General features: G+C 38.5%; 1 protein-coding gene across 1 annotated transcript in view; it reads left to right on the top strand.

Moving 5' to 3' along the window:
- CAP2 (cyclase associated actin cytoskeleton regulatory protein 2) overlaps window positions 1-16,972 on the top strand; it is a 210,965-nt gene extending 193,993 nt beyond the window's left edge. Inside the window, 2 exon segments of the mRNA XM_007539275.3 lie at window positions 9,489-9,629; window positions 15,531-16,972. Coding sequence (XP_007539337.2) covers window positions 9,489-9,629; window positions 15,531-15,614 — 225 coding nt within the window. The 3' untranslated portion in view covers window positions 15,615-16,972.
- The last annotated feature ends 8,251 nt before the right edge of the window (window positions 16,973-25,223 follow it).

The raw sequence follows: 25,223 nt of genomic DNA, 5'->3' as shown, positions 1-25,223 counted from the left end.
CCTATACTTTTTAAGCTCTCCCAAAATATTAAAGATACAGGAATACTCCCTTCTATCTTTTATGAAACTAAAATCACCCTGATACCAAAAGCAGACTGGGATGCTACAAAAAAAGAAAATTATAGAACAATATCTCTGATGAACATAGATGCTAAAACACTGAACAAAATTCTAGCCAACCAGATACTGCAGTATATTAAAAAGATTACACATCATGACCAAGAAGAATTTATCCCAGGGATATAAGGCTGGTTCAATATATGTAACTCAGTAAATGTGATCCACCACATCAATAAAAAATTAAAAATCACATTATCTCAGTAGATGCAGAGAAAGCCTTTGACAAAAATCCAGCATCCCTGCAGGGTCGAGGAGTAGAGCAGCAGGTTAAGCTCACATGGCGAGAAGCGCTAGGACTGGTGTAAGGATCCCTGTTTGAGCCCCCAGCTCCCTAACTGCAATAGAGTTGTTTCACAAGTGGTGAAGCAGGTCTGCAGGTGTGTGTCTTTCTCTCCTCCTCTCTGTCTTCCCTTCCTCTCTCCATTTCTCTCTGTCCTACCCAACAACAACAACAGCAATAATAACCATTAACAAGGATAAAAAACAAGGGCAACAAAAGGGAAAAAAATAAATAATTTTTTTAAAAAAAATCCAACATCCCTTCATAATCAAAACACTACAATAAATGGGAATAGATGAAAATTATCTTATCCTAGTGGAATCCATATACAGCAAACCTACAGCTAATTATCATACTCAAAGGTGAGAAGCTAAAAGCATTCCCACTCAAATCAGGTACTAAACAGGGCTGCCCACTATCACCATTACTATTCAACATAGTGTTGGAAATTCTTGCAATAGCTATCAGGCAAGAGAGAAATTAAAGAGATATGAGAGGAAGAGAAGAAGTCAAACTATCACAAAGCGCAAATGATATGATAGTATACACAGAAAAACCAAAAGAATCCAGCAAGTAGCCCCTGGAAATTATCAGGCTATATAGTAAGTGTCAGGCTACAAAATTAACATACAAAAGTCAGTGGCATTCCTCTATGCAAACACTAATCAGAAGAAGAAATCCAGAAATCAGTCCCATTCACTATAGCAGCAAATAACTAAATAAATAATCTAGGAATAAACTTAATGAAAAAAGTGAAAAACTTGTTTATTGAAAACTATGAGTCACTACTCAAGAAAAGAGAAAAAGATGCAAAGAAGTGGAAAAATATTCCATGTTCATGGATTGGAAGAATTGATATCGTCAAAATGAATATTTGACCCAGAGCTATGTATAAATTTAATGCAACCTCCATTATAATTCCACCATTTTTTAAGAGAATAGAACAAAAGCTAAACACATTTATCTGGAATCATAAAATACCTAGAATTAACAAAACAATCTTGAGAAGAAAGAACAGAGCTGGAGGCATCACACTCCCATCTCAAAACTACATGATAGGGCCATTGTGATCAAAACTGCCTGGTACTAGAGCAAAAATAGATACACTAACTAGTAGAATAGAATTGAGAGCCCAGAAATAAGCCCCCACTTGTTTGGTCATTTAATTTTTCACAAGGGGAGCCCAAACTATTAAATAGAAAAAGGAAAGTCTCTTCAACAAATGGTGTTGGGAAAAATGGGTTGAAATATGCAGAAGATTGAAACTGAACCACTACATTTCACCGCACACAAAAGTAAACTTGAAATGGATCAAGGACTTGGATAAGTTAGGCCAGAAACTATCAAATACTTAAAGGAAAATATTGGCAGAACTCTTTTCCATCTAAATTGTAAAGACATCTTCAAGTCCAACTGCAAGGAAGACTAAACCAAAAATAAACTAATGGGACTAGATCAAATTGAAAAGCTTCTGTAGAGCAAAAGAAACCACCTCCAAAACAAAGAGACTCCTTACAGAATGGGAGATCTTTTCACGTCATACATCAGGCAAAAGGCTAGTAAAAAAAAAAAAATATATATATATATATATATATATATATATATATATATATCACCAAACTCAGCAACCAAAAACAAAAAAAGAAAAATGACCTCATTCAAAAATGGGGAGACGATATGAACAGAACATTCCCCAAAGGAGACTGAAGATTCAGAACTCTGGTGGTGGGAATGGTGTAGATTCAAACCCCTGTTGACGTGTAATTCTGTAATATAAAAAATAATTAAAGAAAAAAAGAATACAACCAAAAAAAATTCCCCAAAGAAGAGACCCAAAAGGCAAACAGATGTGAGAAAATTATCTTATGTCATTGCTTGTCAGAGAAATTCAAATAAAGACAACAATGAGATACTACTTCACTCCTATGAGAATATCATACATCAGAAAGGATAGTAACAACAAACACTGCAGAGGTTGGGTGGGGGGCATGTATGGGAACCATCTTGCACTGCTGGTGGGAATGTAAATTGGTCCAACCCCTGTGGAAAGCAGTCTGGAGAACTCTCAGGAGAGCAGAAATGGACCTACTCTATGACCCAGAAATTCCTCTCCTGGGAATATATCTCAAGGAATCAAACACACCCATCCCAAAAGATCTGAACCTATATTCATAGCAGCACACTTTTATTTTATTAGTGATTTAATAATGATTAACAAGACGGTGTTATTACAATCCCATACAGTTCCTACCACTTGAGTTCTGTGTCCCATTCTCTCCACTGGAAACTTTCTTATTCAAGTGTGACTTGGGAAAAAAAGAGAAGATGGGACCTTAGAGGGGGAGAAAAGGGCAAATATATACAAATATAGATAGATAGTTGTAGAAATAATAATCTGTTTTCCATCTACACCATGCCTCGGCTTCGCGTGAGCTTAATGTGCAGCTTGATGATACGAGAATCCGGCATGAAGCCCAGCCAGTCTATCTTGGCGTTACTCTCAATCGCACTCTGTCATTTCACAAACATCTCATAAAAACTGCAGCAAAGGTGGGCGCGAGGAATAACATCATTGCAAGACTGGCCAGCTCCTCATGGGGCGCAAGCACTTCCACACTACGATCATCATCTCTGGCATTATGCTATTCCAGTGCAGAATACTGTGCCCCAGTATGGTTCCGTAGCCCCCATGTCCACTTGGTCGATTCCAAATTATATTCCTCCATGAGGATCATTTCTGGAACCATCCGTTCCACCCCGGTTCCATGGCTGCCAGTTCTTAGCAACATCGCCCAGCCAGATATTTGTCGGGATGCGGCATCATCTAAGTTCATTTCCCACGTTTACGCTCGACCGGACCTGCCAATATACGCAGACACGTCATGATTGGGCCCTCCTCAATCGGTATCGAACAGGCCAGGGCCGGTGCACCGCTATGTTCCATCGCTGGGGAGCCAGAGACGACCCGAACTGCCCCTGTGGCTACAGACAGACTATGACCCACATAGTCAACGACTGCCACCTCTCCAGATTCAAAGGAGGTCTCGAAACTTTACATCAGGCTCAACCTGACGCTGTTGACTGGCTACGGAAGAAGGGCAAATGCTAGAAGAAGTGAGATAAGCCAGAAAGAGGATAAATAGGGGTGATCTCACTCACGGACACAAGTTGATAAATAAAAAGGGAAACACAAAGCAGTACTTGGGCTGGGTTTGGTGTATTGCACTGAAGTAAAGGACACTAGGGGGTGGAGGAGTTTTCAGGTCCTGGTGCAAAATGATGGAGGAGAGCCTAGGCTAGAGATGAGAGTGGCTTGCAGAAAACTGAGAAACTATACACATGCACAAACAATTGACTGTAAATCATTAATCCCCCCAATAAAAAAGAAAAAAGATCCAGTCACACAACTGTCCATCTCTCTTGAGGGGGGTCTTGTCACAAGACTGTCTGTCCAGCTGAGAGGGGTTCTGTCACAAAGTTTTTTTCCTGATATTGTTTGTCTGGCTGGAAGAGGTCCTGATAGGGAATGTCTCACTGCAGCCTAGCAGTCTATAAAATTTTAAGAAAGAATTGTTAGCCAATACTTTCATTTTGAAGACTGTATAAAGAGATTTATCTTTTTCCAGATGTCAGTGTGACAGCATCTAGTTTCAACTCTTTTTTTAGTATCAGGGAAACTACACATGTACAGAACAAAAATCTGTAATGCTTGCTCACTTACATGAAGCCTGTTAAGGAAGTAGAGAAGTTTAGTTACCCTTCATGCATCAGGGTTGAGAGAGTAGATCTTAAAGTCACTCTGCAAAGCAAACTGGCACCATCTTATAAGGCAAAGATACAGCCCATGAGTAATCCCACTCAGGTGTATTTGTCAATGAGGCATGTAAAAATGTGTATTGAAGTATCATTAATAATAGAAATAAAATAAAATGATGTAACTATCCATTTAAATGAGTAAATATACCTAATAGAATACAGTAACTTTATCTTATTTTTTTGTTTTGTTTATTTATTTGATAGGACAGACAGACATTGAAAAGGGAGAGACAGAGATACCTGCAGCACTGCTTCACTTTTTTTGTTTTTTTTAATATTTATTTATTCCCATTCGTTGCCCTTGTTTTTTATTGTTGTAGTTATTATTGACGTCATTGTTGTTGGATAGAACAGAGAGAAACGGAGAGAGGAGGGGAAGACAAAGAGGGGAGAGAGAAAGATAGACACCTGTAAACCTGCTTCACCGCTTGTGAAGCGACTCCCCTACAGGTGGGGAGCCGGGGGCTCACACCCGGATCCTTACGGCAGTCCCTGCGCTTTGCGCCACATGCGCTTAACCCGCTGCGCTACCGCCCAACACTCCCTGCTTCACCTTTTTTTTTTTTAAGCTTCCCACCCCTACTGATGGAGACTAAGGGCTTGAACCCAGGTCCTTACACATAGTAATATATGCACTAAACCAGCTACACCACTGCTCAACTCCAAAATACAGGAATTAAAACAAGTAAAGTGCAATTGCACATGTAAAAATAGGTAAATCCTAAAAGAAACAGAACAATAAAGCCAGGTCACAAAGGGGGTAAGCAGTGATGCACCGAGTTGGGCACGCATGTTGGGCACACACAAGGACCCCAGTTGGAGCCCCTGCTCCCTGCCTGGTAGAGGAGACACTCCGCAAGCAGTGAAGCAGGTCTGCAAATATCTAACTTTCTCTCCTCCTATCTCTCTCCCCCTCGCTTCTCATCTTCATTGTCCTATCAAATAAAATAGGAAGAACAAGGAAAAGGAAGGGGGGTGGGAAGGCAGTTGGGAGCAGTGGATCCGTAGTGCCAGCACCAAGCACTAGCAATTACCTGGTGACAAATAAATAAAGTCACAGAAAGGCAGGTACTGTATCATGTGTCCCTTTAAATAGATTGAAAACATGCAAGAGTATATATATATATTCAAAAATCACCTTACACAGAAAAGACCTGGTTTGAATATTAAAAGCAAAATTCAGAGTAGTTAAAACTGTAGAGGTTGGATGTGAAAGTTGGAAGCCCTTCAACATAAAAGGACAAGGGAAGCAACACATTTCTGGTAAAGGTATCTGTCAAAAACATATGTATCACACATTTGCTATGTTGTCTTGGTATACTTCTATATTTGAGATGTGTCATAAATTTCAAAGATATGGACACATTTTCTAAAAATAATCTGGAAGGATAAAGCATGGTTATCTGTCCAAGAGTGAACAAAACTTGACAATGTGGTCAGAAGCAAGAAAAGTATTTTACTGAGTAATTCTAAACTTTTAGATATTCAGACCCAGTGAATGCCATTTCTATTTAAAACATTTTATAATTTGTTTTAAAAGGGTCTGAGCATAATAGAGAGAGAAAGCTGATTAGTGTTTGCCTGGGGTAAGGATAGGGATTAACTATAAATGAACATTAGTGGTATTTTTCAGATAATAAAAATATTTTTAAACTGAATTGAAGTAATGGTTGCACAGTTGTGTAAATATACTAAATATTATTGTGCACTTTAAAAGGGTGAATGTTAAGTTTGTAAAATTTGCCTCTGTAATGATATTTAAAATATCAAAGTGAAAGAAAGTATATGAACTGAAGTTTATACTACTTAGTTCAGTGATTCATTCTCTAGCAAACTACTCTAGAGAACTAGTGGAAGAGAGAAGAGCATAAGACATTCATTGGGGCTTTTATAATGTTTGAAATTAATTTGTGGTAGCAACTAAGAAATAATATCCTTAAATGAACCAATAGATAATAAGAACTTAAAGGACATATACATAATTTTCTGTCCCAAAAAAGAAACACACATTCATCTGAAGTGCATGGGGAGCATTCTTGAAAATTGATCATATATTATACCACAAAAAAGTCAAATATGTGAAGATTAAAATCAATAAAAAGCATTTTTTCTGATCACAGTGGCATGAGCCTAAAAGCTAACCACAAAAGGAAAATGAGGGAAATACAGGACATGCTAAACAACACGCTTCTGTATAAGACTTAGGTCAATGAAGAAATCAAATGAAAAATAAAAAATTATCTGGGGAACAAGGAGGCCAGCCATCAGATTTAACAGGATGCACCAAGTGCAGCATTAAGGGGGAAGTTCTTAGCAATACAAGAGAACCAGAACATCACTCTGGCACATAGGGCACTGGGGGGGTTGAACTCAGGACTTCATGCCTGGAAGTCCAGTACTTTATCCACTGGACCACCTACCCGATGAAATAACATTTTAATTAATAAATAAAATCAACATAAATAAATAGGATAGAAACCAAAAAGATGATACAAATTATCAGTAAACCAAGATCTGGTTCTTCTAAAGGCTAACTATATCCCTCAGTAGACTCACTAACAACAACCAAAAAAGTTAAATTTCATGACAGAAAAAGAATTAGAAACGAAAGTGTCAGCATTACAACTGATACTGCAGCAATGCAAAGATCATAAAAGAATGCTCTAAGTATGTATGTACAAAGAAATTGGACAACAGTTAATGTCTCCTTTTTTAAATAAATTAATTTATTAAAAAAAAGAAATTGGACAACAAAGAAGGAAGGAAAGAGAAAGAGAGAGAAAGAAAGGAAGAAAGAAAGAGGAAAGAAATTACGGTTGGTTTTATTCATATGTGGAATGTGAATAATTATAGCAAATGAACTTGCAAAAATAGTAATAACCAAACTGATTCTTAGGCTCCAAAAACTATGGTATGATGGCATAGTAACTTTGATGGCAGCTCAGTGATTTATACATACATGTATATGTGTACATATATATTATATATACATGAAAGCTATGCTCCTAAAATCTTAAAATATTATAATCCAATGTTAAATAAATGAAAAAGATATTGGTTTGTGAAAAATTATCTTATGCAGCTAGATTGGTGGTTCTGTGACAAGAGTGTAGGACTTGCATGCCTGAGGTCCCGAATTCCATCTCCAGTATTACATATGCTAGAATAATGTCTTGTTTTATCCTCAGTCTTTCCTTAATGTAAATAAATAATCTCCTTTAAAAGGAAATAAAAGCTAAATCAATACAAAACATTTATTAAATGCCAGAGATCTGGACAAGGTCACAGATCACCCCTGACTCTACAAAGGATCTACTACTCTCAATCCAGTTGTCCTGATAAGAAACAGTCTGTTCGGGAGTTGGGCAGTAGAGCAGCGGGTTAAGCACACGTGGTGCAAAGCACAAGGACCGGTGTAAAGATCCTGGTTCGAGTCCCTGGTTCCCCGCCTGCAGGGGAGTCACTTCACAGGCGGTGAAGCAGGTCTGCAGGTGTCTATCTATCTCTCCTTCTTTCTGTCTTCCCCTCCTCTCTCCATTTCTCTCTGTCCTATCCAATGACAGTAATAACTACAACAATAAAACAACAAGGGCAACAAAAGGGAATGAATAAATAAATATTTTTTTAATTTTTTTTAAAAAAGAAACAATCTGTTCACATACTACCACAGGAAAAAAAAAAGACTCATATACTATCTACCTTTATGGAGAATCAAAGAAAAGCACTTTGGAAATGACAGTTCTAAGCAAATTAGAGCTCTCAATTTTAACTTTGTTGTTGATTTTCAGAGAGAGATGATGTTTCAACATTTTCAGTATAGCATGCTATTATTTAAATATAAATAAAATGCATTAGCCTTGTGTGCATACCTCATGTGGCCCTTCTCTCTCTCTCTCTCTCTCTCTCTCTCTCTGTTTCTCTCTCTCCCTCTCTCTCTCTCTCTCTCTCTCTCTCTCTCACACACACACACACACACACACACACACACACACACACACAATTATCCAAGACTCACTGAGGATTCTCCCTTTTCTCTTTATTTTCTGGTGTTCATACAGACCTACTCACTCTGTAAATGCTCTTCATTATTACAAAATAAACACACTTACAAATTAACAAAACATTACTGCTGGCAATTCTTGAAATACAGCTTTATGCATCGTTTTCTTTAATTTTATTTATGGCAAAGCCCTGTGATTGCCTGACCTTAAGTCACCTCTGCCTTTTTTTTTTTTTCCTCCTCTTTTTCATTTCCAACTTAGTGTCCAGTTTCTATGGTAAAAGAAGAAAACAGGAGAAGTGTGGTGACCTGGCTAGACTTGCTCCAAGGAATTCTTTCTATCACTGCCCCATCAACAGGAGTTGCTCTTCTGATTTGCAACCCAGCCTTTTCTTTGGGTGAAAGAAGAGATGTTCTTATCATTTCAATTACTGTTACAAAAAGGAAAATTATAGAGATATAATATGGTCATTTGGTGAACAGTCTGCAATACAAAGATAGGGGTGTATAAAGATTTACTGTTAAAATAGAAATTTAAAACTGATCAGAATCTTTATAGCACTTAGAAATTTGTAAACAATACAAAGAAAGAGCCTCCTCTGGTGTAAGGTCCTGTTTACCTATACAATGAGTGACCTGAACTAAGCCTCCAGTTTTGGCTCCTGCAATTAATACATTTCAAAACACCCAGACACCCATTATCTCATTTCAGTTTCACATTCAGTCAGTCAGATTTTTATCTTGCAAAGAGTATATATGAAAATAATTGCAGTGTTTCATATTTGTTCTCATTTAGGTTCAGAAAAAGTAAACTACTCAATAAAAGGATAAATTATTTACTCCTAAATAGCAATACTGATATTTGTTTTAATTCAACTTCCATAGAGGTTTGTCAAAACTACAGTTTAAAGCAAGTGAAAACAATTGCATCTTGTTTCTGTTATCATGAAATCAAATATATATTTCAAACCTACTAATGGACTTGTGAGACTTTTTGTGAACATTAACTGCTGTTTGCAAATTAATCCCTTTGTTCAGACTTAGGCAAGAGACCCTAAGGTTTGAGAATCCCCTTGTGTGGTCCTTTCATTCTGTCCCCAGATGACACCTAACATTTAGGCTGCAGATGCAAGCATTAACATGCCTCCCCAAGCCTGCCTGACCCAGCTACTTAATAATGCTTGGGTATAGGCCCTTATTGTATAATTGTATGTACTTTTCAAGGACGTTGTGGTCCCAGGTTTATTTTTGTTTTTGTTTTTTCTATTTCAGGTTATAGGGAAAGTGCCAACAATTTCCATTAATAAAACAGAAGGTTGCCACATATACCTCAGTGAAGAGTCATTAGACTGTGAAATTGTGAGTGCCAAGTCATCTGAAATGAATATACTTATTCCTCAGGATGGGGATTATGTAAGTACTTTTTAAAAAGACTGCAAAGAATTTTTCTTGAGCCTTCTTTTCTTTTTTTATTATTTATTTATTCCCTTTTGTTGTCCTTGTTTTATTGTTGTAGTTATTATTGTTATCGTCATTGTTGGATAGAACAGAGAGAAACAGAGGGGGAGGGAAGACAGAGAGGGGGAGGGAAGACAGAGAGGGGAAGAGAAAGATAGACACCTGCAGACCTGCTTCACCGCCTGTGAAGCGACTCCCCTGCAGGTGGGGAGCGGAGGACTGGAACCAGGATCCTTACGCCGGTCCTTGCACTTTGTGCCACCTGAGCTTAACCTGCTGCGCTACCACCCGACTCCCTTGAGCCTTCTTTATTGAAATTCTTAGAGATTGTCTAATCAGCTATCAGTCTATGAGGGGATGGCAAAATAGCTCAGAGACAGTGCATGTACTTTGCCACGTGAAATACCCAGGTTTGAGTCCAGCCCCCACTGCATTGAAGGGAGTTTCTGCTCTATGGTCGGTCAGTCGGTCGGTCTCTCTCTCTCTCTCTCTCTCTCTCTCTCTCTCTCTCTCCTGGAGTAGTGAAGCTCCAGAGATGACCTCCCCTCCCCCCCCAAAATAAAATATCAGTGTATGAGTTCATAGTCAGAAGACAAATTCTGATTTAGACTTGCCTTTCATATATATTCTTCCCTATTTACTTATTTTTTTTGTGGGGGGTTAGTCATTCATTCTTTTAAATATTTATTTATAAAAAGGAAACATGGACAAAAACCACAGGATAAGAGGGGTACAACTCCACACAATTCCCACCACCAGAGCTCCATATCCTATCCCCTCCCATAATAGCTTTCCTATTCTTTACCCCTCTGGGAGTATGGACCCAGGATCATTATGGGGTGCAGAAGGTGGAAGGTCTGGCTTCTGTAATTGCTTCTCTGCTGAGCATGGGTGTTGACAGGTCAATCCAGACTCCCAGCCAGTCTCTCTCTTTCCCTAGTGGGGTGGGGCTCTGGGGAAGCAGGGCTCCAGGACACATTGGTGGGGTTGTCTGTCCAAGGAAGTCTGGTTGGCATCATGGTAGCATCTGGAACCTGGTGGCTGAAAGAAGAGTTAACATCCATGACATTACCTCCCCAGACAATAACTTGGGTCCACCTGTATATCAGAGGTCAGGCTCAGGAAAAAAAAAAAAACTAGTATAGTCATGGGCCCTTTGGAATATAACTAAAATAGGCCTACTAGCTATCTACAAAACAGAGACCCCCAAATCTTCACCTGCAATATTCCAGCCTTTAAGTTCATGATTAGTCAACAATTTATTTGGTTTTATATGTTAACTCTTCCTTCAGCCTATTTACTTCTTAACTGTGCTCACTCCTTGGTTTATAAGTCTCAAAGCAATTTACCAAAATTTATTTTTTTTAGATTTATTTATTTATTCCCTTTTGTTGCCCTTGTTGTAGTTATTATTACTTTTGTTGTTGATGTCATTGTTGGATAGGACAGAGAGAAATGGAGAGAGGAGGGAAGACAGAGAGGGGGAGAGAAAGATAGATACCTGCAGACCTGCCTCACCACTTGTGAAGTGACTCCCCTGCATGTGGGGAGCTGGGGGCTCAAATCAGGATCCTTATGCCAATCCTTGCTTTGTGCGACCTGTGCTTAACCCACTGCACTACCGCCCGACTCCCTACCACAATTTATTTAATGGGCCTATTTAAAATGTAATATGTATCTAAACTCATACTATTAAACTCATACCAAATCTTTTATTTTGCTATGGTGGAAGAAAACAAAGAAGAGAAAGGTTTTAGGGCCGGGGAGGGTGATGAGAAGGACAACTAGTGATAGTAATCAGGTCTGTTTGTGTTGGTTCTCAAACTCAGGCTGAATTTCAGCTGGAAAGTTTGATAAAAAGTGCCAATCCCAAACTCTACCACTGGAGTTCAAGATCAGGAGGCTTAGAGTAAGGTTTAGGAATCTGTCTGACTGGATATCCCAGCTGATTTGGATGCCATGATTCCATCAATAACCCTTGTGTAAAATACCAGTCTAGGTGATTTTGTAACCATTTATTTTTCTTGCCTTTTTTCCCAACAAAGCATCTTCTAAAGGAAGCATGCAGACACTTTCATGCATTAAAAAAATCAGTGTAAATAAATGTGTAAATAAGTACACATGTGTAAAAAAAAATAAGTGTAAATGCAGGGGTGGGTGGGATGGGACACAGTCTTTTGGTGGTGGGAATGGTGTTTATGTACAAAAAAAAGTAAATGTAAATAAATTCATTTTCTACATCACATGGTGTGGTAGATCAATTAGTTGTTTATATTTGAAAACAAGTTATTGCTTCCTACTTACTAGGTGCTTCTTTGGGGAAAAGAAACCCAGAAATAAATCTCTTTTCTAATTAGTTTTTTTTTTTTTGTCACTTGATTTCTAACTAGAATTAATTTTTATAAAGAGTTTTTTTTATGATAAAGAGAGTGAGGAAAGAGAACCAGAGTATAGCTCTGTTATATAGGGATTGATGTCAGGACTTCATGCTTGATAGTTCAACACTCCACCCACTGCACCATCTCCCTAGCTGCTCTAATTATCTTAAATGTGCAAGAGGGTGTTGAACCAGAGAAGGATTGAAGAAAATGTAATTTAACAGCTATGTCTTTAGTAGAGGAGCCCCAATCTTCTTGTCACCATGGTGTACTTTAAATAAATAAGCATGAGTACTCTCCTGTTTTATTTATTTTATTTTATTTTTTGCCTCCAGGGTTATTGCTGGGGCTCAGTGCCTGCACCATGAATCCATTGTTCCTGGAGGCCATTTTTCCCCCTTTTGTTGCCCTTGTTGTAGCCTTGTTGTGTTTATTATTGTTATTGTTGATGCTGTTCATTGTTGGATAGGACAGAGAGAAATGGAGAGAAGAAGGGAAGACAGAGAGGGGGAGAGAAAGATAGACACCTGCAGACCTGCTTCACCACTTGTGAAGCAACTCCCCTGCAGGTGGGGAGCTGGGGGCTCTAACTTGGATCCTTCCGCCGGTCCTCGCACTTGGCACCACGTGCGCTTAACCCCAGGCGCTACTGCCCGACCCCCTACTCTCCTGTTTTCTTTCTACACCTACCAGTAAGTTCTTTAGTACTTCTTAGCCATATGTCATGTATCGCTAAGTAGAATTTATCATTTAAGTATAATAAAACTCTGCCAGCGTTTAGGCCATACAGCATTAGTGGATATGGCCACCCCAACCCTTACCTGGAGGAAAGTTTCCTTTTTGCATTCTCCACCTAAAACAAACAAATTACTAAAGAGCTAAAGTCAAGCGGTCCAGGAGGTGGCACAGTGGATTCTCCAGTGTGAGTTCACAAGTTTGATCCCTGGCAGGCACATGTGCCAGAGTGATATTTGGTTCTCTTTCTTTCTCCTATCTCTCTCATTAGTAATTAAACAAAATTTTTTAAAATAAAATGAAATTAACAATATGTGAAGAATTTTTTTTTTAAATGTGAAACAGCTAACATAAAGGGTATGTGTGTGGTCATGGTGGTGTGTGGTATATGTACATGTACTTCCCAGTGGGAAGAAGGGTGGCAGGATGAAGTGTAACACAATTATGTATGACCCAAAGCAATTTTTCTATTTCATCAAAGTCTAGATAAATATCTTCCTTCTCATTATGATTGGGGACCCACAACCTGAGTATCCCCTCAGAACTTTTTGAAAATGTAGATTTTCATTCTGTTCCCCTCATATACTCAATCAGAACCAGCATTTTAAGATGGTCCCCAGTTGATTCCTGTATATGTTTGGTGGAGTGAGGATATCCCACAATCTTTCTGATCATTATTAAATTACTTAATAATAATAAAAAAAAGAAGAAGTTAAAAAAATAAGAAAACACTGGGAGTCGGGCAGTAGCGCAGCAGGTTAAGCACATGTGGCGCGAAGCACAAGGACTGGCATGAGGATCCCGGTTCAAGCCCCGGGTTGGAGCCCCCGCCTCCCCACCTGCAGGGGAGTCGCTTCACAGGTAGTGAAGCAGTTCTGCAAGTGTCTGTCTTTCTTTCCCCTTCTCTGTCTTCCCCTCCTCTCTCCATTTCTCTCTGTCCTATCCAACAACGATGACATCAATAACAACAGCAGTAATAACAACAAAAAAAAAAAAACAAGGGCAACAAAAGGGAAAATAAATAAATAGATAAATATTTAAAAAATAAGAAAACACAAAGCAGAACTTGGACTGGGTCTGGTGTATTGCACCAAAGTAAAAGACTCTGGGTGGGGGGGGGGGGGGTTTTAGGTCCTGGAACATGATGGCAGAGGAGAACCTGGAGGAGGCTGAATTGTTATGGGGAAAACTGAGAAATGTTACACATGTACAAACTATTGTATCTTACTGTTGACTGTAAACCATTAATTCCCCCAATAAAGAAAAAAATAATAAAAATTTAAAATTTTTTAATTTACTCTTACCAGTTTGTTGAGCTTTAAGTTTCTAAATATATGTGATTGTCCAAAAAGAAAGGAAAAAAGACTATCTAGGTTTTAACTCCAACTGTGACGCTCACCAATGACATCGCCTTTTTTTTTAATTGATTTAATGATGATTAACAAGACTGTAAGATAACAGGGGTACAATTCCTACCACCAGAGTTCCGTATCCCATCTCCTTCATTGAAAGCTAGGGCTATGAAGCTGGTTTAGGGCAGAGAGTAGCTCCCAAATATAAAGAAAGTATATAAATATCATTGATCTGCCCAAGGACACTATCTATTCATATTCAGCACAGAAGCCTGTGTAACCTCTGCATCCCTGTCAGTCTGAGCTCACAGAAACAACTAAGCTCTTGAGCCAGTAGTTCCTTAATTTCTCAGACCTCTGCTCTATGCAGATGGCACTTCAGTGCTATCTACCTCATAGGGTTTTTGTAAGAAATCAACTAAATTCACATGCAGCAAGTATTTAGACAAATGCCTGGTTCTTAATAAGTGCTGGCTCTTGTGATGATGCGTACAGATAGCCTCAGAATGGCATCAAGTCTCTATGGGACATACAAGCCTCTCCGTGATGCAGATTTGGGTTCCATAAAATGTCTTCGTTCGGGGGTCGGGCGGTGGCGTAGTGGGTTAAGCGCATGTGGCGCTAAGCGCAATGACCTGCGGCGTAAGGATCCCGGCCCCGGCTCCCCACCTGCAGGGGAGTCGCTTCACAAGCGGTGAAGCAGGTCTGCAGGTGTCTATCTTTCTCTCCCCCTCTCTGTCTTCCCCTCCTCTCTCCATTTCTCTCTGTTCTATCCAACAACTAACAGCATCAACAATGGCAATAATAAAAACCACAACGAGGCTACAACAACAAGGGCAACAAAAGGGGGGGAAAATGGCCTCCAGGAGCGGTGGATTCATGGTGCAGGCGAGCCCAGCAATAACCCTGGAGGGAAAAGAAAAAAAAAATGTCTTCGTTCAGCAATCCAGGAGATTGAACAGTGAATAAAGTGATGGACTCTCAAGCATGAGGTCCTGAGTTCAGTACTCAGTATTGCATGTGCCAGAGTGTTACTCTGATACTCTCTCTCTCTCTCTCTCTCATCAATAAGTCTTTTAAAAACATCTTTGTCCATTATATGTCACCTTCTTTCTCTTTGCAAAAGGAAACCTTGCTTTGTTTTTCTATAATATTTATTTTTATTGTTTGTTATTTATATTTATTTCTATAGAGGCAGAAAGAAGCTGAGAAGGAAAGGGGGAGCATAAGAGAGGTACCTGCAGCACTAATTGTGAAGCTTCTCCCCTGCAGCTGGGGATTAGGGGCTCGAACCCAGGTCCTTTTACATGGTAATGCATGTTCAGATGAGCCACCCAGGTACCTGGCCTGGAAACTCTGCTTTAATAGTTGTTCATTTTTCCTTTTGTCAGAGAGAATTTCCTGTTCCTGAACAGTACAAAACGGCATGGGATGGGTCCAAGCTCGTCACTGAACCTGCAGAAATTATGGCCTAACTTCTAGAGCCTGAACCCCCTGACATGAATCCACTCATCAAAAAGGAAAGAAAAAAAGAAGAGAAAAGAAAAGGAGGAGTGAAAAAGCAGCATTAAAGGCCTAGAAGTTGCAGTAACATCTACTGCTTTACTATTGGCCTCCCAACAATTCCGTGATAGAAACAGCATCCTTTCTGGCACGCTTTCCTGGGCATTTTGAAATATTGAACATTTCTTCATAACTATCTTTGTATGTTATTTGAGTTCCACATACTGACTTGCAAGCATTACATACTTAAAAAGGGGTCGGGGGGGGGGGACCCTGTTCTCATATCATTAACACTATAGCTGACAGAATATTGCATGATTCATTTTTGTATTTGTGTTTAATTGCTAGATGAAAAATAAAACCTTCAAGAAGAACCTAAGATTCTTTTTACCTTTTAGGCAATTTCAATATGATGTAGCTGTGATATACACTGAAAAAAAGTGTGATTTTTTTCCCCTTATTTTTGCCATATCAATGTAGTAGAAACACTGTCATTGTAAACACATAGTTCAACTCATCTTTTAAAAGGTATTTTTTGAAAATTCATACAAGAGCCATATTCAATTTCTGGTCCTTGGAAGGTCCGTACACTTTAGACATAGTAAAAAGAAAAATTTAGTGATTGCTCTTAAATATTTTTCAGTAATGTCACTTGGAAAACTTCATTTTATGCATAAATATTTTTGTGCCAAAAGTTTGATGAGAAGAAGTAGGATTTTTGTTTCTTTGCTATAAGGCCTCCCAATGTTGTTCTAGGATCAAATTACATTTTTTTCCCAATTTTGAACCTATTAAATACACATGCCTTGTACAAGATGTCTTTGATGCTTATTAAGACTGTTTGCTTCTTTTCCACTTACAGGGTTTATTTATCAATCTCAAAAAATGACCATGAAAGAGCCATAGATGTATCATGTCTTCTAAAACGTAAGGAATTATTTGTTGGTTTAACTTGCTGCTCTTATTTTATAGTGTTGATAGTAGCTGCCTTTTTAGCACAAGAATACAATGATATTCCTTTGTATCTTTTTAGTACATAGTGCTGAGAAATCGGCATCTCCTTGATGACATGCAATGAATTGTAGTATAATGCTTGCATATCCCGTACAAGCATATACATTGTGCCTAAAATATCCCTTTGAAATACATGATTTCCAGTTTGTTTGTTTTTTTAAATCTTCTGTAGCCATATAGCTCAAGTTACAAATGCTATTGTACCAAGGTTTTGCTAACAGAGTTTTGTCCTTATGAATAATGTTGTGGCTTTAATAAATAGCTTTTTCCTTCCAACTGTAAAAGTTATTCTGAATAAAGTAAAATTCTAATTGTTTATATATTGTGATGAATTCTGGGTATTAGCATTACTCTTGTGTTTTGATCTACACTTGGCTTAATATGTCAAAATTAGGAAAGAAAGCTAATTCTGGTTGAATTTATCCAACATGTCATCAGCTTCCTGGAAGAGCGGCTTTTTCAGTATAGATAGTAGATAAAATCATTTTCAATTGGATCTGGACAGATAACTCACCAGGCAGAGCACATGCATTTCCATGCACAGCCTAGGTTCTAGCCCCCAGCACCGCAAAGACACTGTTATGGCATCAAAGAAACTACTATTGGTATGGTATCTCTCTATCTAAATGAGAAGTAAAATGGTCCAAAAGAGGTGAAATTTCACGTGTGCTAGACTCCCATCTACACACACACACATACACACATCATTTGTAATTTAAATCACTGTCAGTAAGAAAATTTTGGAAGTCTAGAAATAAGTCCCCCTCCTCATTTTGGCTAATGTATACATCCCAGAAAATGAATTTAGTTTACAAATATGACACACTTTTAAATATCTATGTTGCAATGTAAAAGTAACTTTCATAATAATGTATAAAAAAAACTTACCAAAAAAAGTAAAAAATAGACTCTAGAAAGAGCATACTAAAAAAAAAATACTACATATTTATCAGATAGTGATTAGCTTAAAATGAAAAACAAGTTTTAGAGCCTACTGACTGAACTCAAATTTCACATCAGACTTTCAAAATGGTTTACTACAGATATAGAAGTTCTGGACCTGGGACTCGGGTCAAGCACACATGGCGCAAAGCGAAAGGACCGGCATAAGGATCCTGGTTCAAGCCACCGGCTCCCCACCTATAAGGGAGTCGCTTCACAGGTGGTGAAGCAAGTCTGCAGCTGTCTATCTTTCTCTCCCCATCTGTGTCTTCCACTCCTCTCTCCATTTCTCTCTGTCCTACCCAACAATGTGAACAATAATAACTACAATAATAAAACAACAAGGTCTGCAAAAGGGAATAAGTAAATAAATAAATAGATATTTTTTTTAAAAAGGGAAAATTTTTTTAAGTCTGGACTTGATATTCAAACAATTATTTTTCAGTAGTCAAAAAGTCAGTGCTTTTATCTGCCTGTTATGATACTTATAGAATGTTTTTAAATTTTTTTTCTATTTACTTTTATTTAAACAATGTTGATTTACAAGACTATGTTTTAGGAGTTTGATTTCACAGTTCTCCAAATTGAACTGTATCTACTTCCATAGTGTCAATATCCTTTCACCACCACTGTGATTCTTAACACTGCTCATTTTCTTTTATTATTTTTATTTATAAAAAGGAAACACTGACAAAAACTATAGGATAGGAAGGGTACGAATCCACATAATTCCCACCACCAGTACTCCATATTCCATCCCCTCCCCTGATAGCTTTCCTATTCTTTAACTCTCTGGGAGTATGGACCCATGGTCATTATGGGGTGCAGAAGGTGGAAGGTCTGGCTTCTGTAATTGCTTCCCCGCTGAACATGGGCGTTGACAGGTCAATCCATAGCCCCAGCCAGTCTTTCTCTTTGCCTGGTGGGGCAGGGCTCTAGGGAAACGGGGATCCAGGACACATTGGTAGAGTCATCTGCCTAGGGAATTCTGGTTTGCATCATGGTAGCATCTAGAACCTGGTGGCTGAAAAAAGAGTTAATATATAAAGCCAAACAAATTGTTGACTAATCATGAACCTAAAGGCTGGAATATTGCAGATGAAGATTTGGGAGTCTCCATTTTGAAGATAGCTAGTAGGCCCATTTTGGTTATATTCCAAAGGGCCCATAGCTATACTAGTTTTGTCCTGAGCCTGACCCCCTTTCCTAGCCATTTCCTTTTCTGACTTGCCACTTCCAGTTCTAAATATATAAAAGTGTTGTCTCTGATCAATAAAGACACATTGCATTCCCGCTCCACCACGAGTTCCTGGTCTCTCTCCCGTGTCGCTGAGTAAGCAGCAGCCCAGGTTGGCTCTGGTCGAGTTCTCTCCAACCCAGAGAGCACATGCCCAGGAAGAAACACCCTCATGCTAGCCCGGCACCTGCACACCTTTAAAGATAAGTAATTCAACCAGGAAGGTGGTTCAGCTATAAAACTTACAAGCATGAGGTCCTGAGTTGGATCCCTGGGAATGAATGCATGTGCAGGAATGATTCTTTCTCTCCCTCTCTCTCTTTCTTTCTCTCTCCTTTCCCTCTTGGTTTCTCTCTGTCTCTATCCAATAAATAATAAATAAATAAAATATTTTAAAATGACTATATTGTGTTTATGTTTAAAGATATACTGGTATAAATATATCAGATATACTGATGAGATACAATTTTCATATTGGTTGGGTCCCAGTATTATCACCTTCTGACTGCTTAATTATAAGGTCAAGCCACTCAGCTTTCCGTGATTATTCAGATTCTTAGCATAATCCAGTTGTCTGAGATTGTATATACTGAGATTCTTCTCTAGATTTTTTTTTATTTTATTTGTTTATCCCTTTTGTTGCCCTTGTTTTTTATTGTTGTAGTTATTATTGTTCTTGTTATTGATGTCATCGTCATTAGATAGGACACAGAGAAATGGAGAGAGAAGGGGAAGACAGAGAAGGGGAGAGAACCTGCAGACCTGCTTCACCCCCTGTGAAGTGACTCCCCTGCAGGTGGGGAGCCAGTAGCTCAAACCAGGATCCTTACACCTGTCCTTGAGCCAGTCCTTGTGCTTTGTGCCATGAGCACTTAACCCTCTGCGCTACCACCCTACTCCCTGCTAGATGTTTTTTAAGTATCTCCCTTAACTTGTGGATGCTGTGTGCTTCAGGTTTTGCCTCATGAGTCCTTTACATGGTAGATTCACAATAGGACTATTTCCTTTTTCAAGACCAACCTAAGGTTCTCCCTCACTTTGACTTTTTTCCAACCTCTTCCATTTCTGACCTTTTAAAAAGAATAACCCCAGTAGCAAAAAAAAAAGAAAGAAAGAAAGGGAAAGAAAGGAAGGAAGGAAGGAAACAGAGTATGACCTCACTCTCAGGCAGAAGTTGAAAAGCAAGATCAGAAGAGAAAACATAAGTAGATCCTGAAATGGAGTTGAAGTATTGCACCAAAGTAAAAGACTCTGGGGTGAGGGGGGGGGGAAGAGTACAGGTCCAAAAAACGATGACAGAGGACCTAGTGGGGGTTGTATTGTTATGTACAAATTATTGTATTTACTGTTGAATGTAAAACATTAATTCTCCCAATAAAGAAATTTAAAAGAAAACAAAACAGAAAGAGAAATAAGCAAGAAGAAGAAAAAAGAAAGAGATCATTAACTTGTTCAAGTCCACTTAAGATAATTTACCTTGTGATTAACTTTAGAGACCATGGTTATTTCTGCAAAATGTTAATATATATATTAACCTAAGCAATAGTCCAACATGTTTGCAAATCTCTCTCACATTCAAGGAGAAACACTATACACATCACATTCTTCAAGGCACAAGAATGTTGAAAGTTGTCTTTGACTTTTGGTTAGCATACTGTTGAATTGTTTGTAATGGAAATATATAAAGCAGTAACTTAAAACTACAAAAGAAAAATAAGGGGGGAAGATGTGTGTGTGTGTGTGTGTGTGTGTGTACATGTTTTCAATACACCTAGGTCACCTTTTTATTCAGAGAAAGCACACCACCCCTATGAAGTGCTGGATCTTATGATGAACAGGTCCTCTACACTATAAATTATCTCTTCAATCCCAAAGGATGAGTTCTTAAAAACTGGGGGGGGGGGTGTAAATTTAAGACTATATAGAAAAAGTGGATTGAAAAATAACACAAGGGGGGCAGACTTTAGCACAGCAGGGTAAACACATAGGAAACAAAGTGCTAAGACCAGCATAAGGATCCCAGTTTGAAACCCCAGCTCCCCACCTGCAGGAGGGTCACTTCACAAGCGGTGAAGCAGATCTGCAAGTGTCTATCTTTCTCTCTCTCTCTCTGCCTTCCCCTCCTCTCTTGATTTCTCTCTGTCCTATCTAACAACAACAGCAATAACAATGATAATAATAACAACAACAATAAACATCAAGGGCAACAAAGGGGAAAAAATAGCCTCCAGGAGAAGTAGATTTGTAGTTCAGGCACTGAGCCCCAGCAATAACCCTGGAGTCAAGAAAGAAAGAAAGAAAGAAAGAAAGAAAGAAAGAAAGAGGGAAGGAAGGAAGGAAGGAAGGAAGGAAAGAAGGAAAGAAGGAAAGAAAGGAAGGAAGAGGGGCCAGGTGGTGGCGCACCTGGTTGAGCACACATGTTACAGTGCGTAAGGATCCAAGTTAGAGTCCCTGGTCCCCACCTGCAGAGGGAAAGCTTTGTGAGTGGTGAAGTAGGGCTGCAGAAAGAAAGAGGGAGGGAGGGAGAAAGAAGGAAGGAAGAAAGAAAGGTAACACAAGGGGCAGACTGTTGGACTTACAAACATAAGGTCCAGAGTTCTATTTCTGGCAGCACATGTGCCAGGGTGATGTTCTAGTTCTAACTCCTCTATTTCTCTCAAATAAATAAGTAAATAATTTTAAAAGACTATACAATAACATAAGCATGCTGTAATATATATCTTTGTCTTGGACAAATTAAAATCAAATAAATTTGAGTCACATAAACTTTTAAATTATATCATCAGAAAGGCAGATTTGAAAGAGTATTAAAACTCTAAAAATAAAGGAAGCAAACTTTCATTTCCAGTGTATTGTGAGTTTAATCCAAATTAGGGTAAAATGAAAAGTAAACATTGCATTACATGGGTCTCTGAGTGCAAGAAAATAAAGCAAAGCAGAAAAGAAAATATTAAAGTAATCCAACCATTGAATAAATTTAATCCCTCTTTTAAATATTAAATCAAAGAAAGAAATAATACTGCATGACCAAGTTAGCAACAATGAAAGCATTATATGTATAAGATAATAATCCTGCTGTTTCTGGAGGTGGGGCTACGAGCAGCAGCAAATGTGTTTCTCTCCTCTCCTTTCCCAGATCAACTAGGAATACCAAAGGAGACCACCTGGGACCACAATAAGACAGGACTAGAATGACTTCAGGAACCCACCGAATCATTGGACATGTGTGGATTGTGGACAGAGAGGAGCCTAGGGAGAGATTAAGTGGCTGGTAACAGTCCAGCAGTTTATCAGTTGAGACAACAACTCCAGTCTGTTTCACCAACAAAGGGACAGCTGAAGGGAGGAGAGGACACCCCTAAGACTCACCAAGTGCAACTCTGAGTCTCCATTGCTACTACCCTCAGAATCTGGAGCAGTGGCAGGGAAGCCCTGTACTGACATCAGGGGACAGAGAACTAATGAGGAAAGTCAGGAGAAGATCTATACCTAGGTGACATAGCAGTGGAGCTGTGAAAGTCTCTTTGCATAACCACTGGATTGTCTCTGCCACACCATGCTTTATTTCTTGGTCAGGAGTCAGTGATTAAGCTAAGAAGCCTACTTATAGTTTAAAAGCCCTTCAGGCTCCCATAGCCTACAGGGAAGAAAAAGAACAAAAGAGTCTTTTAAGCCACTGAGCACCAAATAGGGATTAAAATACTATTGAAACAATTGTTAACCTCCACAACTGTGAACCTTTTAATTACCCTACTTAGACACAAGTCAATCCAGGCTATAGTGATCAGTAATTTGAAAAGGACTGAGAGAAGGAACTCATAACATAATATATAAAATGGTTAAACCAACAAGAAGAAATATTGGAGAAATGAACCAGGACTAGAGTCCAGATAAAAGCCCACCAAAGGGTGAAGCACAAAGTAATGGGGTCAACATCCAAACACTAGTTAAGGAAATAACCACAAGACTGAGTAAAGAGTTTGAAAGAATTGTCATCAGAAATGCAGAAACAACAAATGAGACTCTGGAAGAAAACACTAATTATCTCAAGGTTATTAGAGAGTTTAAAGCTGAAATAGCTGAGCTAAGAACACAACTAGATGAACTAGCTAAAACAGTATCAGAACAGGATAACAAAATAGACGAATTCCAGAAAAAAGTAGAGGGGAGAGAGAATGGAATTAATGAGGCAGAAGACAGAATTAGCAAGATCGAGGACAAATTAGAGACAACTAAAAAAGAAGTAAGAGATCTCAAAAACATATTAATAGATACTGAAAACAACAACAGAGACCTATGGGATAACTTCAAAAGAAACAATATACACATTATTGGCTTACCAGAGGAAGAAAGAGAGGGAGAGGAAGAAAGCATTCTTCAGGCCATAATAGCTGAAAACTTCTCTAGGCTAAACAACATCAAAGACATAAAGGTTCAAGAAGCCCACAGGGTCCCAAACAGAATTAACCCAGACTTCAAGCACATCCTATTTACAATGGAAAGGAATAAGGATAAAGAAAGGATCCTGAAGGCTGCAAGAGAAAAACAAAGAGTCACCTACAGAGGAAAACCCATAAGACTAGCAGCAGACTTCTCCAAATGAACACTACAGGCCAAAAGAGAATGGCAAGGTATCTGTCGAGTACTAAGTGAGAAAGGCTTTCAGCCAAGATTACTGTATCCTGCTAGACTGTCATTCAGTCTAGATGGAGGCATAAAAACCTTCTCAGACAAGCAACATTTGAAGAAATCAACTATCACTAAACCTGCCCTTAAAGAAGTGCTGAAAGGTCTCCTATAAACAGTCAGTCCACCATAAATAGGCTATATATCATAACACTCTAAACTCTACAAGAATGGCATTAAAATATCTTCAATCTTTGATATCAATAAATATTGATATCAATGGCCTGAATTCACCTATTAAAAGGCACAGAGTAGGAAGATGGATCAGAAAACACAACCCAACAACATGCTGTCTACAGGAAACCCACCTAACTCAGCAAGACTAACACAGACTCAAAGTGAAAGGATGGAAAACTATCATACAGACCAATGACACACAAAAAAGGGCAGGGCAGCTATTCTCATATCTGACACGATAGACTTTAAAATAGATGAAATTTAAAAAGATAGGAATGGACACTACTTAGTGCTCAGTGGATCAGTCAATCAAGAGGACTTAACAATTATTAACATCTATGCACCCAATGAGAAACCATCCAAATACATCAAACGTCTACTGAAAAAGCTACAGCAATATATTAACAGCAACACAGTCATAGTAGGGGACATCAACACCCCACTCAATCAACTTGACAGATCATCCAGGCAGTAAATCAATAAAGACATGAGGGAGCTAAATGAGAAGATAGATAAACTAGAATTATTGAACATTTTCAGAGTCATTCATCCCAAGAAACTGGAATACATATTTTACTCAAGTCCACATGGATCATTCTAAAGGGACCATATGTTAGGCCACAAAGAAAGCATCAGCAAATTCAAGAGCATTGAAATCATCCCAAGCATCTTCTCAGACCACAGTGGAATTAAACTAACACTTAACAATCAACAAAAAATTAGTAATAGTCCCAAAATGTGGAAGCTCAACAGTACACTACTTAACAACTACTGGGACAAAGAGGAAAAAAAGGAATAAATCAAAATGTTTCAAGACTTCAATGAAAATGAAGACACAAGCTATCAAAATATTTGGGACACAGCTAAGGCAGTACTGAGAGGGAAATTCATAACCATACAAGCACACATTAGGAAACAAGAAAAAGCACAAATAAATAGCCTGATTTCACATCTTAAAGACCTAGGAGAAGATGAACAAAGGGACCCTAAAGCAAACAAAAGGACAGAAATCACTAATGTTAGGGCAGAAATCAATAACATTGAAAATAAGAAAACCATACAAAAGATCAATGAAAGTAAATGTTGGTTCTTCGAAAGAGTGAACAAAATCAACAAACCTTTAGCCAGACTCACAAAACAAAAAAGGGAGAAGACCCAAATAAATCGGATCATAAATGAAAGAGGAGATATCACAACAGACACCGCAGAAATTAAACATAACATGCGAGGCTTCTATGAACAACTATTTGCCACCAAGCTAGAGAACCTGGAAGATATGAACTATTTCCTAGATACCTACCAACTTCCAAAACTAAGTAAAGAGGTAGTAGATAACATGAACAGGCCCATCATAGCTAATGAAATTGAAACAGTTATCAAAAATCTTCCCAAAAATAAAAGTCTTGGACCAGATGGTTTTACAAATAAATTCTACAAAACCTTCAAAAAAAGAACTAATACCTCTACTTTTAAAAGTCTTCCAGAAGATTGAAGACACTGGAATACTCCCTTCCAGCTTCTATGA

This window comes from Erinaceus europaeus, chromosome 4 (assembly GCF_950295315.1).
Source record: "Erinaceus europaeus chromosome 4, mEriEur2.1, whole genome shotgun sequence".
Taxonomy (NCBI): domain Eukaryota; kingdom Metazoa; phylum Chordata; class Mammalia; order Eulipotyphla; family Erinaceidae; genus Erinaceus; species Erinaceus europaeus.
The sequence above is the reverse complement of the archived record's forward strand: the minus strand, read 5'-3'. Positions and strand labels throughout refer to the sequence as shown.